The sequence below is a fragment of the Impatiens glandulifera genome, chromosome 7 (assembly GCF_907164915.1).
Source record: "Impatiens glandulifera chromosome 7, dImpGla2.1, whole genome shotgun sequence".
Taxonomy (NCBI): domain Eukaryota; kingdom Viridiplantae; phylum Streptophyta; class Magnoliopsida; order Ericales; family Balsaminaceae; genus Impatiens; species Impatiens glandulifera.
The window spans coordinates 44,305,438-44,320,573 of NC_061868.1; the positions used below are offsets into that span (position 1 = coordinate 44,305,438).

The window sequence follows — 15,136 nt, forward strand, 5'->3', positions numbered from 1 at the left end:
AGCACTTTAATTTAAAATATTTTAAGTCAGAATCAAATTAGTGATATTTAAATTATTAAAGTAATTAAGTTTTCTTGAATTTATATTTGCAATCTTCAATTCCTTTATTACTTATCCACCTTACATAAATGATCACATGCAAATATTCAATAAGATGCAAGTATGTGACACAAATGAGAGGATTTTCAGATCATCCTTTATATATTATATATATTTTTTAAATAGTTATTTAGACTTGAATTTTATAATTGTGTGAACATGATATTTTGAACTAAATGAGTATAAACTATATATGATATATATATATATATATATAATCTTACAAATATGAGAGAACCAAAATAAAATTAAGCTGAAGCTCAAGCTAATAATTTGATTTTGAAATAAGTAGTTAAGATTTAATCTGTGGGTATTATCTTTCTTGAAAAAAATAAAATGGTTGAATTAATGATTATTATCCTTCAATACAATAACAAACAAAAACATGACAGTCAGAGGAAAGGATGAGGATCCAGTCAAAGCATTGGGAACCCCAACTCCAACATTAAAATGCTTACACATATTTATTCATTTCTAGCTACTTCAAAATTTACCATTTAATTTATAATTACACCCCCATTAAAACCCTAATCAAATAAAAAAAACTTATCAATTTGTTTAATTGAAACTACTTTTAACTTAGTCATAGTTTATGAACAAATAAAAACTAATTAAGACCGCTCAAATTCATTCCGAAAAGTCAGAAAATTCAGCTGGTTGTAATTAATCGTTTTTTCTTGAAATTTACGAGCTAAATAATTTATTGAGTATCGTTTTTTCTTTCTTTTAATGTCATGTTTTGTTGTTATGTTTAAACACGATTTAATTTTTAATATACATAGTCTTTTTTTCAAAAAAATAATAATTAAAAACGAAACTATATATAGCTGATTTTCTTAATAAACGAAGATTTAAAGAAAAAGTTATATATATTAATGAATTCAAAACCAAACGAGGCTTGAGTAGTAGAATGGGAAGAGTGAAGAAGTTTTTTGATGAAATATATGTGGCATGGGAGTTTGTGTGTTTTCTAGTCATAATTATTTAATGTTACTTATTTTATTACATTACATTATACAAGCTTCATTAAGACTCGTTTGGATAGGAAAACTGCTTTATTAATTTCATTTCATTATTTATGAACTATTGTCTTTTTTATTTCCTTAAATTAGTCAAAACTCACAATATTGCCCAATTGATGAAATAGTTAGTGACTATCTCATGGGAATATGTTTAATTAGGCAAATTAAAATATACTTATATATTAAAAATAGTAAATAAATATATATATGAACATAATAATTGGATGATTTAACTCTGTTTGGAAGTCTTGATGCATGTAAATTTTCCTGTACATAATATAAAGACTAGTCGAAATTAAAAAGACGACTTACCGGTACTATTAATTACAATAGTACCCCTACTTAGTAGCTAGCTAGATACGCTAAACCTAATATATATGGTGATTGATCTAAACCCTAAAAGATGATTTGATAGATAGATACTTAGGTAGGCCCTTTTCAAGATTAGATTGTTAGGGTTTTTAAAAGCATTTTCATATATTATAACACCAAAAATCAATTTTCACAATATTAAATATAAACCGGTTTAAAAAAAAACAGATGAAACTTGCATGTATGGTTAGTGACACTTGTATGATCTCTTGTAAACATCTTTAATTCATATATATTGGATCCCATAAATTAATTAATGTTATTGCTTCTGACTTACACCAGATGAATTGAAGTTTGGAGAATTCAATTCATGACTATCATAATTTATCATTTAAAGATTCAATGTGCATATAAATTAAATAGATACATATAAAGATAGAGAGAGTATGGTATTCAATAGAATGATTGAGTGAACAAATGATGAATCAAATTTATTGTGTATCGAATTGAAGGATCGTTATGCATAGTAAAAGAAATGTCAACGTTGTAAAATGTTATGTCGAAAATTTACATATATATATACAATGAGCATACAATCAAATAATGGATAATACTCTTATAAGTGAGCATAACCTATAGTGAGGAAGAAAGAAGTGTTGAATAAAGAGAATTGAATGTAATTGGACATTACCCTAAACTATAAATATGATAGAGTAAACCAAAAAAAGATGCTAGTTCAATAACCTTTATATGTTAGATTGGTGTGTTTTTGGTTGAATATTGATGCAACTAAACTCGTTTTAAGATAATAGTGATTTTAATTTAATCATAGACAAGTTTAATATCACGATCGTTGGGTCATGACTCATGATGTTCATATGGTCATACCAATTTGAGGTGGAGTTCGTTATACACACAAATAAAATCAAAACACTTCAATCCGAATTTGATTCTAACTTTGAAATAAATAATATCTATAAATTATTTGAAAACTTTTATTTTGTCACATATCTTATTTAAATTGAGATAATGTTTTGAAACATTTCTTAATTATATGTATATTCCTAAACAACTTTAGTTTTAGGTCTTACAATAAATTATTTATGTAACAAATTATATCATATGTCTGCCTTGTATTAAAATGATATTGTTTTTAAAGAGAAACAAGACCTTCACATATTGCACTAGTTTAATGAAACACTCTAGTTGGAAAATAAGGTTTCTAGCGAACCAAATAAATTTGTGTTTTTCTAAATTAAGAAATTATTTTAAATATATGTTTTATCTTTCTTACTTTACAACTTGGGAATGCATGTGGTAATCACTATCATATCAAATATCTTTAAATATCAAACAGTTATATTACAAGTGATAACTATATTTGAAAAAAAAAGCAAATAAAAAAGTTAGGCAGCTGTATTTTAATAAATAAAAAATGGGTGTGGTTTGATTTTGATTTTTTTTTTTTTAAATAAATAATTATTTAATTAAATATCATTTCTTCAATCACATTATGCTAATTATTAATTAAAATATTAAAATTAATTTTATTTTAATCTCTATTTATTACATATTTTCTATTTAGTCATTATTACAAGTAAAAGATAAAATAATCATTAACTTTCAAAACCTCAATTATTTGTAAAGATCCAAATTTGTTGAAATTAAGGGAATCTTGAAGAAGAAGTGAATAGAAAATATATTATTGTTGAAGTTATTTATCAAACAATTAAATTCCTTCATTTATATAGTTGATTATTTCAATTAATAAAACTAACTAATTAATTAAAGTAATAACCGTTTATAAAACTGTTAATTTTTTTTAAAAAAAATTACATTTAATCTCGTCTTTGAAGCACTTGTCGAATTCTTTGCCATCTAAAGTTGATGATTCAAATAACTAAAAAGTCATACATACAAGCCTTAATATATGAGGTATTGTTTACAACTCATTTCTGGTCAAAATGAAATGAATGCAAATTATAATAATATTGTTTCATGATGATGAATTTAATACAAAATTTAATGTTTCAATAAAATAAATAAATTGTTTTTGATGAATTTGAAATTGATAAATTATGAAATATTCAAAACAAAAGATAAATAGAGAAAAAGAAAAGATAATCTTTCAATATTGTTACAGGATGATGTGCTTTCAAACCAAACAAACCAGTTGCTCAGAATATACAGCTTCATCCTGCAATTATTTATTTATTTATTTATTTAATTACTTAAAATATTTATTTGGCCATTTCTTGAACTCAGATCTTGTCTGGGTTTCTGCTCCCCTTTTGACCGTAACTTTGTTCTCACACAATTATTTTAAACCAAAAATAAAATAAACCCAAAAAAGTTTTTAATTTTTAATTTTATTAAATATTTAAATAATATTATATCTTTTAACTTAATATTTAATTTTAACTCACTAAACTAAATATAAAAAAAAAAGAATTTTGATTAAAAAACTAAAATTTAAAGTTCAATTATCACTTTAGATGTATAAATTAAAGTATACATTAATAATAATGTTAAATAGTTAAAAAAACACTTATCTCTTATTTTAGATGAATATAAGGTTATTGTAATCTGCTTATTTGTTTCCATTTATTTGTTAACATAATATTTAATTTATTTTAATTTTAAATGTATTTATTTTAAATTATTCAACTTATTTATTAAATACTTGTATACATGGTGAATTTATGTTTGCCATGGTAAAATAAAACTTACATTTATTCACTAGTTTTATTCATAATTTTTTTTTTCTGTTATTAAATACTAATTATATACATGGAAAATCTATTATTTTTTATTATTTTTTATTTAATTTTATATTTATTTTATATAATTCATTAAAAAAATACATCAAAACATACGTTTATTCATTTGTTTTATTAGTAATATTATATTATTTTTTAAATTTATTTTGAAGTTTTTTTTTTTTATGTCTACCCAACTTGAATTCTTGAATCTACATAATGATAAGAAATTATTTTGTAATAAAAATCTATTAATATTTATAAGCAAAATCAAACTATATAGTAAGCTTGACCGGTCAAAGCAGATTAAGCTTAGAAGAAGTAAATATTGTTAATGATATGCTTAATTAAGATTTTAGAAAGACTTTATAGGGAAACGTGACAGAAGAGACACCGCCCTAAACATAGGATATAATATTATAATAACCTTAAATAATTACTTTATCAGTAATTGTTTTATTAACAGAAATTAACCACTTTTTGAAATGAAAAAAGTTTCATCTTTTAAAAACATTAACCACTTTTCAAGCTAATATAAAAATAATCATCAATGCCCCTGCACTTGCATGGTTTAATTATCTACATACATTAATAATATTTAAATGCTTTTTTATATACATATTATTTTTTCATATTAGGATATAATTATTAATTATATATTACCGGTGTATGCATGACATGTGGTAGTATGGCTCATTTAGTGTTTTTTTTAAGTACAATTTTATTGTACATATATCATAGCTGGAAGTAGTTGTTCAAGATTATGGCCAATTAATGAGAAATTATTATTTTACTTTTAACTACATTCAAATTTAATTATTCTCATCACAAACTCAATTAAAATATTATTCTGCTTTCCCTAATTTTCTACTTTCACATATATTTTTAGCAATAATTGTTGATTTTGTATCTCTGGTTTAATTTAATTAAAAATTCAAAGAACTTACATTTTTTTATCGAATAAGATTTGTCTGTTTTACAAAATCTAATAAATATTCCAAATAACCCAAAATCAAACAAGCTCTAAATGTATAAGATTATATCTCAACTCATGAAATATCAAATCTAAAGGAATTGACCATAATATTTGTTTTTGTTCATGTAGTTTCTTTCAGTTAGTTGGTTAGTCAAGGGATATAATCAGATTTTTTAACAGTTCCATTGATAAAATTAAATGTAAATACTTTGTAGGAATTATTTACCTTGCCTAATATTGACTGAAAATTTGTGAATCATTAATTTGGTATTTTAGTGAGAATAAGTTCATAAATAACATCAATTTTTTATAAAACACTTGAAACCAAAATTGAAGTTGAAATTGAATGAAAAAATGTTTAAATTTATTTGAAAATATTTTTCTGTTAAAATATTTTTGAATATTAGTGTAGATATGATAATATTTAATATATATATATATATATATATATATATATATATTAAATTCATATTCTTAAATATGATCTCTAGTTTGAACAAAAAAAAATAATAATATTTAAAGTTTGATTGGATAGTTAATGACAAAATTAACATGCTAATCAAGTATAAAAAAATTTATTTTTTAGAATGTATGAATGTTATTAATCAGTTTTTTAAGGTTTTGATTGTCATCCTTAATCATAACTATGACTTGTCTAGTTTTGATTTATGACCTTCTACTTTTAAGATTTTAGTAAAATAATTTTAACCATTTCCAAAAAAAAAAAACTATAAAAATCAAAATATTAACAATATTTAATTTTGTTTTAAAAACGCGAAACCACATATAACCTAAATAAAAATAGAATATTTAACAATAAGATGAGCTAAACTTTTTAAAATATCAATAGAATAAATTTATTGTATATATTGTCATTTTTATTTATTTTATTTTTGCTTAATAAAAAAGTATATTTAATTTCAATAAGTGGTCACAATATCGAAATAAAACTATTTGACTTTTCGATTTTATATTACACTTAAGATAAATTTATAATTTATTAAACTATATATATTATGTATTATTTTATTTTTCAATATAGTTTGTAAGCCTGGCACAACACCGTTACAAGGGTGTTAGATAAGACATTTTTTATTTAAATATTAACGTGAATTAAATTTGTTAAAAAAAAGAAAAATATTATCATTTATTTATTTTTATTTTTTTAGGAAATTACAATGATAGTGGGCCATTTTATATCTGTACTTTTTTGTTTAATGGGGTCATCTGCACTGCAATTGTTTAAGAGTAGACTAGTAGATAGATAGATGTCTTAATTGGGCCTTACCTCTTACGGGCCCAAATCCCGTCTAATCAAGAAAAAGGCACAATTGCTCCTTGGGTCCCACCTATTGACAAGGCTTGTAAGAAGAACTAAGAAGGATGATTTTTATTTTTTTATTATTTCACATTCAAAATCTCAAGTTACTTGGGATTTTTAAATAAATATCAATATATGTATTCTAATCTAATTATGGTTAAACATTATAAATTTATTTTAATAAATTAGCCCATTAACTTCATTTATTTTTAAACAAGATTCTCAACATTTAAAATTTAGATAGTGGATTTGTCAAAAGAAGGTTATTCATTGTGATTAATTGATACATGTCCTTTTGAACTCTACTATTTAGGGTTAAAATTATAAAAAACGATATTTTGTTTAAACGATTTTAAATCCGGTTACTTTATTATTTACATGATATTTATAAATAAATAAACATTATTATTAATAATTTAAATATATAATTATATTGAAGGAGGATTTTTGATAATCTACTAAAATTCGATAATTAAATTAGGGATATGAATATTTATAATGTCACATACATGTTATCATCCTAACATTATATGAGGTGATAACATTATATGAGGTTCGATGTATGTAGTCGACATATTCAGTCGAGGGCTCATTGCCATTTTGGAAGATCTCAAAACACGTTAATTTTGTAATTTTTTTGTATTTTTTTTTACAAATGTAATGTTTTTATGGTTGTGTTTAAACGACTATCAACTTTTTAATATTATTGCCTTCATCATTTAAAAAAGAAAATGTCAGATAAATAATAAATTAACTACGTTTAAAAACAGTAAGACAAACCTCATCTTGTATAATTTAAAAAATTAAAAACTAAAATGACAAAATTTGAAAAAAGAATCCAAAATTTCATTTGATCTAACAATCAAAAATAAATAAATATCAAACCCTTTATTAAAATGGTAAAATATTATTCAAAATTTATATTACTAGTCACATCAAAGGTCATGCTCCTTTTCATTTTCTTTTATAATTAATATCGTACATATATATTAATAATAATAATAATGTATATTTTATAAATGGGAAAATCATTATACAAAATATCCACTAAATGAAAAAAATAAATTATAAAATAATGTAAATAAAACAAAACCGTAAAAAAAATAGTACTTTCCTCTCCACAAACAAACGGGGTCAGTTTCGGTCAAACATAAGTCTTCTGAACTCTGAAGCAATCGTCACAAAGATGACATGTAAAAAAACCTTAACCCTTTTTTAAGCTTTCCAAAAAAAAAATAAAAAAAACATTAAAAAAAAAAGAAAGAGATTCTCGTCCAACTGTCCAAGTGCTCTTCATTTCTCCATCTTTCTTTCTCTCTCCGCTAAATTTGGCGCCACCATGGCCACTTCTCTCTTAACCGCCCCATATACAAAGGGACGACAGACCCACTTAGAGAGAGTGATGAAATGGCAGGGCATTCTCATTCTCTCTCTACCCTTCTTTGTTTAACAGAAGAAGAAGAAGAAGATACAATCTTTCAAGAAAAAGATTCAATCTTTCAAGATGAGTTGTTGTTGGGTTTTTCCGGCGCCGGCGCCGGCGACATTGACGATGATGAATATCTACAGATATTGCTAGAGAGAGAAGAAACAAGCTATGGACTTGATCAATCTTCTTCAACCATTCCGATCCATGATTGGATCAAATGTGCAAGATTAAATGCCATTTCATGGATTCTCAAAGTAATGAAAATCTCATTTCATTTTCATATCATATCACATCATGCACTTAAATATAATAAATTATCTTTCTCTCTGTAAAATCTAATCAAATCAAATCCAATCCAGGCAAGAGAACTTATGGGATTTCAGTACCAAACAGCATACTTATCGTTGACTTACTTGGATCGGTTTCTTTCAATGCGATTCATTGATGTGAGTGTTTTGATTTAATAATTTTATTACTATTTCAACAAACAACAAACAGATTCTTAACATGTAGATGTTTTTGTTTGATTTTGATCAGAGTGATAAGCAATGGGCGATTGAATTACTGTCGGTGGCATGTCTATCTCTTGCGGCTAAGATGGAAGAATACAAAGCTCCACTCTTATCTAGTTTTCCTGCCCAAGATTGCATCTTTGAAAACAGATTCATTCAGAGAATGGAACTTCTGGTTTTGACCACATTGGAATGGAGATTAACTTGCGTTACTCCATTTTCTTATCTTGTTCATTTCTTTAAAGATCTTCAAAGAGATGATCCATCATCTCCAAAGGATGCTCTGTCCAGAGCCGCATCACTCATTTTGTCCGCCACCAAAGGTAATTATTATAAGAACAGCAAATCTTAATAAACTCGTGAATGTTGATCTGTTCTTGTTTTGCATGTTGTAGATTCAAATTTGATTCGATATCGACCGTCTGTTATAGCTGGAGCAGCTACATTGACAGTTTTCTATCAGAAATTGACAAGACCTGATCTGGAAGCTAAGATCATCGATAACAACAATAATGCAGTTTCCTTGTTTCGGGTTATTCAAATTGTGAGTCTCTCTTTGAGTCTTCTTGATGATATATACATTTGGTTAAAAAAACATTCTTGATCATCGATGATGTTCAATGGAACAGGAGGATCTACATTCCTGCTATGTCCGAATGCAGGAGATTTACATGGAGAGAATATCGATGGCATCATCTAATTCAACAACGCCTGCTCAATTTCTTCATACTTCTCTCTCTGATCCTCCTCCTTCTTCCAACAATAAAAGGAAAAGGCTTACGTTTGATCAAAACAAGTCCAGTACTGATAAGAAATCTTCATAGAAGGATTGTCGGCGTGTTTTTTTTTTTTTTTTTCTGGGTTTGATGGCATTTCCATATATATATATATATATATATATACTATGGATTAAGGGTGGTTTGTAAGAAAGAAGAAGGAGGAGGAAGAAGGAAACCCTTATTTCCAAAACAAAACAAAACAAAACCATAAAAACATAGGGAGTTGATAAGTTTATAACCTTTGAATTTGGATCAAATCTAAAACCCTAAACATAAAAATCAAAACTTTGGTTTGATTAATGATATATTTTATCCCTTTGTAATCAATCAATCCCCAGAGCAGGTTTTGAGGAATGATGGTGGGGGAGCTGTTTGGTTGAGATGATGCAGCTTTGCTTCATGTTGGCCAGCCATCCAATTCCAAGATATAAGGCTTTTTTTTGTAAAGTTGTTTGGTTTTCTTTTTCATTCAATTCAATTGAATTTAATTGAATCAATGAATGAATGGTTGGGGGCTTTTCTTTTGCCATGTGACCCCTCATCCCTTTCCCTTCTTCTTCCCCTTTTTCTTAACTTTATTTTATTATTATTGTTGAAATTTGTGATATTTTCTAATGAATTTCATTATATTACAATTTACAACCCCAAAATATCTTCAATTTATTGTATCAAACATGAACAAACTAGTAGTATTACAAAAGAGAAGCATGGAGATTGGGAACAAGAGAGAACCATCTAAAGCCACAACTCCATCTCTCAGGCAAAAGAGGGCACTTTGAAAGCCAATGCCATCTTCTCCTTGAAACCTTCAAATACAAAATCTCAGGCCATGTATAACAGCAAACACAGATCAAATCTTCATGCCAGAAACAGTAAACATGTTCATAGTTATGATAACAAACCGCCATGAATTTCCTGCACATAGCTTCAGGAACACTAGTCACCTCCACCCACTTATCCCCTCCAACCAATTCCCATACTTTCATCATCCTTGATATCCCATTCAACCCAATTCCCCCTATCAAGTATAGCTTCTCATCTCCATTACTCAATAATCGACCAAACACTAGATCACCCGGAAGATCAAATCTTGGCCTATCCCAATTTCCATTCTCTAGATTGAACCTAATTACTGAAAATGGCTCTTGGCTAGGAAAATACAAAGACCCATTAAAATACGCACCTTCTTGTTGACTGTGATCGATTAGGAATCCGTCAATTCTATCGAATTGATGCCAAGCTTGATTCTCAGAGTGGTATACGAAAGCCCTACCCGAAGATGATTCTAGGGTGAATATTTTGAACCCATTTGGGGAAAGAACGAGAGTGAGGAGATAAAACGGAAACGGGGTCGAGGGTAGCTGTACGATTGTTGAAGAACTTGAGATGATGTTGTGGATGAGGAAGGAAGAAGAGGCGGATAGAGAGAAACAGAGGAGTCCATGGGAGGAGGCGAGGAGAGATGAAGAAGGGATGCAGGACAAGAAACGAGGTGGAGATTTCCAGACGTGGAGAGATGAATCGTAGAGAGCGTACTTCCGATCAAACTGGGGGTGAGATAGTAAGATGAAAGAGAAGATCGGCGGCGACGAAGAAGAATGTTTGGAGATGAAATCAGAAGAGAATTGGAGAGATTTGAAGTGCTTACAGGTGGATCGGAGGGTCCAGAAGATCTTGAGTGGGAGAAATGATAGAACGTGTTCTAGGATCACTTCTGGCAGACGGTTCCAGATCATGGGATCCATCTCCGGCGCCGGCAACGATATTCTGCTCAGTTCCGCCATGGTTATAGATAAACCTAAAGAATTGACTTACTTTTGGTTTTCTCTCTCTTTTTAATAGATTATCTTAAAATTATATTCGTAATTTAATTGATTAAATATTATTAAATATATTTATATTATTATGAGTCTATGAGATAATGATATTTATAACTAATAAGGTACATACACCAAATCTAACTTATTTGCATGATTGAAAATCTAGCTTATTTGCTTATTAGTTATTTAAAACTTTATCTGCAATTATAATTAAATATTATTATTAAATTAGGGTTCCCACAGTATTTTAATTGTAGTTCTATATATTTTTGAATGAATGAACAATTTGATCCAGTTAACTGGAGATAATCAGTCTCAATCCCAACCCCTAATAAAAACAAACAAATATATGTATATTTAAAAAAAAGATAAGTTTACTTTTTAATAATATAAATTATATATTTTAAAAATATAGTATAAATGATGCAAACTAACAGACAGTTTTACCACTTCATCCCTTCTGATAAAATAAAATGAATATTTTCCTGAAAAAAAAGGGGGATTAATTCCAAAGAAAAATTGCAAACTGAGTTGGTAATAATATACACATTCTACAATCTGAAAATCTTTAGCCTAATTTCAAACAAAGACAAAAAGGAGACAATCAAATATACAAACCGCCTGAGAATTAATCGCTCCAATTATCCTCGTCGGGTAAAGGAAGCTGTCCTCCGATGTTCTCTCTCAATTCAACCTGTGTGGCCATATCCCCGTAGCGACGATTTAGCCAATACAGAAATAAAAAATTTGCTTTTGTATCTGGAAACAGTTAATTAATAATGGGATGGATGCACACCGGTTCGACTGAATTCATGTCAGCTGGAGTCCAGACGAGAATTTGCCTGTCATTACCACCCGTGTATAGTTCCTGCAACAAGAGACAATTTGGTTGTTCAACCAACTAGATCCAGTATTTGCAGATCATGAAAACTATCTGGTATGAAACAAATTCTTAACAGATAAAAGAATGATTGTTGTTGTACCTGATCATCTGAGGTTAGCAAACAACAATTTACGTGATCATAATGATCCCGGAGCATCAGATTTGTTTTACCCGACCATATATCAAACATCTGATCAGACAAAAAACAGATAAATAAATCGGTTCTTCACTTACACTTGTTACAATCAAGAAATATAATTTAAATTTTGTTTTGGTCTTACTTTGACAGAGGACATGCATGGAACAAAAACAAAGGCAGAGTTCTGAGATGTCGCTAGCTGCACAGACTTACTGCTCTGTAGCCGAGTAGTCTCGTAGTTTACAAGTGTGTTGTTGCCTGATTCAATGTCCCATAACCTCAACCTTGAATCCGATCCTGAAATCACAAATCCTTAAAAGCTCAAACACAAGCTTTTGTTTTTAACGCTCTGGATTGAAAGAGAAAAGGCGGGAACATATTAAACCTGCACTTAGAAGGTACATGCCATCTTTGGTTACATTCAATCCAGTAACAGCGCCATAATGAGCAGTAGCCCGATCTTGACTACTCAACATCCCTGGATGCAGTCTCTTATTAACTGATGATCCTTTAGCCTGATGATTATGAATTCTACCAATAATCGGATGCTTTGAGCCGTTTCCATTAGCCGCCTTTTTCAATGGTGTCCGTACTTTTACAGAACTCTGGCTTCCTGGTGAGGATTTCGAAGTTGACGCCTAATCACAAAAAACAAATACCTCAATAAGACAATTCCATACACAAATTAGATATTTGATGAGAATACGACCTTATTTACTGACACTTGTTTAACAATAGGTGGTCTTCGTCCAAACTGAGTATGTGACTGATTTAGCACTTGAAAGCATCCAGCCCGTCTAATGTCCCAAAAACGTATTGCACCATCACATCCACCAGTTATTAAAACCCACTCACTTGAGGTAGACCACTCCACCGACATCACACCATCTATACAAGGGGAAGTAAAATATCCAGCCATAAGAAAATCATGTGGCTCATTTAGTCACATTTTCATGATAAATGAGAAATTTCCAAATCCAAGCAGTAACTGACATAGGCATTCACCCTTTACATGAATTTGTGGAAAATATTATTAACTCTCCAAATTCCAGATACTAGAGGCTTATCATCTCTCCAGATTCCATCATAATCAAAAGAAAATGCAGCAAATATTTTGATTTTGATTGATTATTCCAGCATACCTCGATGACCAGATAGTGTGTGAGAAAATGCCCCGGAAGCAATATCACAGAGGCGAACTTGAACATCCTCTGTTCCAGTAGCAATTAACATATGGGAAGTTGCCAGGGAAGACATGGCAGTCCTATAAACTTTTCCAGGCATTTTAAAGTTCGTTATAACCTAAAAAGTTAAAACCAAAGAAAATTAACAACACTGCCCAAGAAAAAAAATATAAAAGGCTAATCACAAGAAAACAACTGCAGGAAATGTCCACCTGAATAGTGTTTGTATCCCAAACATTGACATGATGATCGTAAGAACCCGTTATAAAGAGACCCGTGTCAACGGGATACCATATGGCCGAGGATATCGCATACTTATGCCCGTTCTCATGTCTCTTATCCACCACAAAGGATGGACTATGCTTTGCAATCCAACCACTGCCATTGTGCTCTGATGATGCATGCTGAATGTCGTAAACAGCAACCGATGCATCTGCTGCACCAGACAGTAAATATCGCCCCTCTGTCAAATCAACCTGATTTAACGATTAAAATAGGGCTACATAAAACTGATGCAAATCACATAAGGATAAGCCTAGCTATATTAACTGTTTTATCACTACACTTGCGTATTATTATTTAGTCAGTGATTGAGTTGATTGTCACTGCAAGTATGCATATATATAGGTTTCCGAATCATAAATTGAAGGATAAGCTCATAAGCCGTAAGATCTACCGAGTAAAGAGACGGATTGAGCTAGCTTCTATGAAAACCTAGAGTAGGAATCGGAAACATAGAAGAAAGGTAGGTGAAAGGTATGAAAATGGAAAAGGCGGAGAAACCTGAAGGGAGTTGATGGAGCCGCGATGAGGAGAGATGATTTCTTTGCGGTTGGAGAGTGTAAGAGAGGGGATTCGATTGGAGCGAATGCGATTGGAGAGAAAACGAGTGGTGATCTTGCCAAATTCTCTGTCCCCGATCTCCTTCCACATTTTCCTTGCATCTTACCCCGATCAATCAATCTCTTCTTCTTCGTCTCCCTCAGCCTCAGCCTCTCTCTTCTTTCTTGCGCAGCTTTGACCAGTTAGTTTTAGACGATATCATGATGATCTGTACTACAGATAAATATTGATTTCAAACCTCATTATCAATCAATAGGATAATCCACATCTCTTTAATATTAAATCTTCATTTTATTTGCTTTAACATATTCATTCTTACAATAATAATAATAATTTAAGACACAATTTAGAAATTATACTTCATCCAAAACCCAATCTTTTGAAATTCTTACCATTATATTTATAATTTTTTTTAATTAGGAAGAATTAGGATGACATTTCAATTTTTTTTATTTAATTAAAGAGAATTTTTCAATTTTTTTTATTTAATTAAGGAGAACTAGCATGACACTCATCCTGACCTTTGAGTTGAAATCGAACTCGTGATATTTTAGTTTTTTAAGTGACTATTATCAATAGGCTACCTTGATGTTTTTTTTTATTGGGCCGAAATTGTTTAAAAATAATAATCGGTCAAATTTGTTAGAAGTGTGATTTTTTTTGATAAAATTTAAAAAAAAATATATAATCATAAATAATAATTTTAAATAATTTTTATAGTATTTTAATTAATAAATTAAATAAAAAATAATAAATAAATAAAATTATGTTTATTATTTAAATAATTTCAACATATAAATGTGACATTAACCCTAATTTTCTATTTTTTTCAATTTTATATTAAGCTATTATATTACAGTTTTATAAATGTTGAAAAGCTACTTATAAATACTAAATAAATATATATATATAGTTACATTTAATATTGAAACTAAAAATTAAATCTAGTTCTTATTTGTATACCATTTACGATGTTTCAGTCATAATCCATTGGAGTAGTCATTCTGAAATGTTCCTTTCAAAATTTCTCGAGAGAGTTAACACTATTTAATTTAGAA

At 28.8% G+C, this 15,136-nt stretch overlaps 3 protein-coding genes across 3 annotated transcripts; 1 reads left to right on the forward strand and 2 right to left on the reverse strand.

The window, feature by feature from the left end:
* The first annotated feature begins 7,766 nt into the window (after positions 1–7,766).
* LOC124944384 (cyclin-D5-1-like) lies at positions 7,767–9,533 on the forward strand. The gene is made up of 5 exons (XM_047484631.1): positions 7,767–8,172; positions 8,278–8,364; positions 8,456–8,753; positions 8,826–8,974; positions 9,060–9,533. Exons 1-5 carry the CDS (start codon positions 7,897–7,899, stop codon positions 9,252–9,254), a joined length of 1,005 nt encoding a protein of 334 aa, XP_047340587.1. The 5' UTR covers positions 7,767–7,896; the 3' UTR covers positions 9,255–9,533.
* Positions 9,534–9,854: 321 nt separating this feature from the next.
* On the reverse strand, positions 9,855–11,029 carry LOC124944383 (F-box/kelch-repeat protein At5g43190). Its single transcript, XM_047484629.1, has one exon. It carries the CDS (start codon positions 10,991–10,993, stop codon positions 9,902–9,904), a length of 1,092 nt encoding a protein of 363 aa, XP_047340585.1. The 5' UTR covers positions 10,994–11,029; the 3' UTR covers positions 9,855–9,901.
* A 472-nt stretch (positions 11,030–11,501) lies between these two features.
* LOC124944872 (WD repeat-containing protein ATCSA-1-like) lies at positions 11,502–14,274 on the reverse strand. Its single transcript, XM_047485219.1, has 9 exons — positions 14,019–14,274; positions 13,448–13,711; positions 13,194–13,353; positions 12,761–12,939; positions 12,437–12,689; positions 12,194–12,348; positions 12,013–12,102; positions 11,826–11,897; positions 11,502–11,723 (listed from the first exon to the last, which is right to left on the reverse strand). The coding sequence occupies exons 1-9, from the start codon at positions 14,166–14,168 to the stop codon at positions 11,658–11,660; spliced, it is 1,389 nt and encodes a 462-aa protein (XP_047341175.1). The 5' UTR covers positions 14,169–14,274; the 3' UTR covers positions 11,502–11,657.
* Between the last annotated feature and the right edge of the window lie 862 nt (positions 14,275–15,136).

Bases quoted from the DNA above. Each gene is read 5' to 3' on its own strand.
- LOC124944384 (XM_047484631.1), top strand. From the start codon at position 7,897: ATGGCAGGGCATTCTCATTCTCTCTCTACCCTTCTTTGTTTAACAGAA. The intron at 8,173-8,277 runs GTAATGAAAATC...AATCCAATCCAG, and splicing joins CCATTTCATGGATTCTCAAA to GCAAGAGAACTTATGGGATT. The intron at 8,754-8,825 runs GTAATTATTATA...TGCATGTTGTAG, and splicing joins CATTTTGTCCGCCACCAAAG to ATTCAAATTTGATTCGATAT.
- LOC124944383 (XM_047484629.1), bottom strand. From the start codon at position 10,993: ATGGCGGAACTGAGCAGAATATCGTTGCCGGCGCCGGAGATGGATCCC.
- LOC124944872 (XM_047485219.1), bottom strand. From the start codon at position 14,168: ATGTGGAAGGAGATCGGGGACAGAGAATTTGGCAAGATCACCACTCGT. The intron at 12,103-12,193 runs GTAAGACCAAAA...TTGTCTGATCAG, and splicing joins CATGCATGTCCTCTGTCAAA to ATGTTTGATATATGGTCGGG. The intron at 11,898-12,012 runs GTACAACAACAA...CTCTTGTTGCAG, and splicing joins TGCTAACCTCAGATGATCAG to GAACTATACACGGGTGGTAA.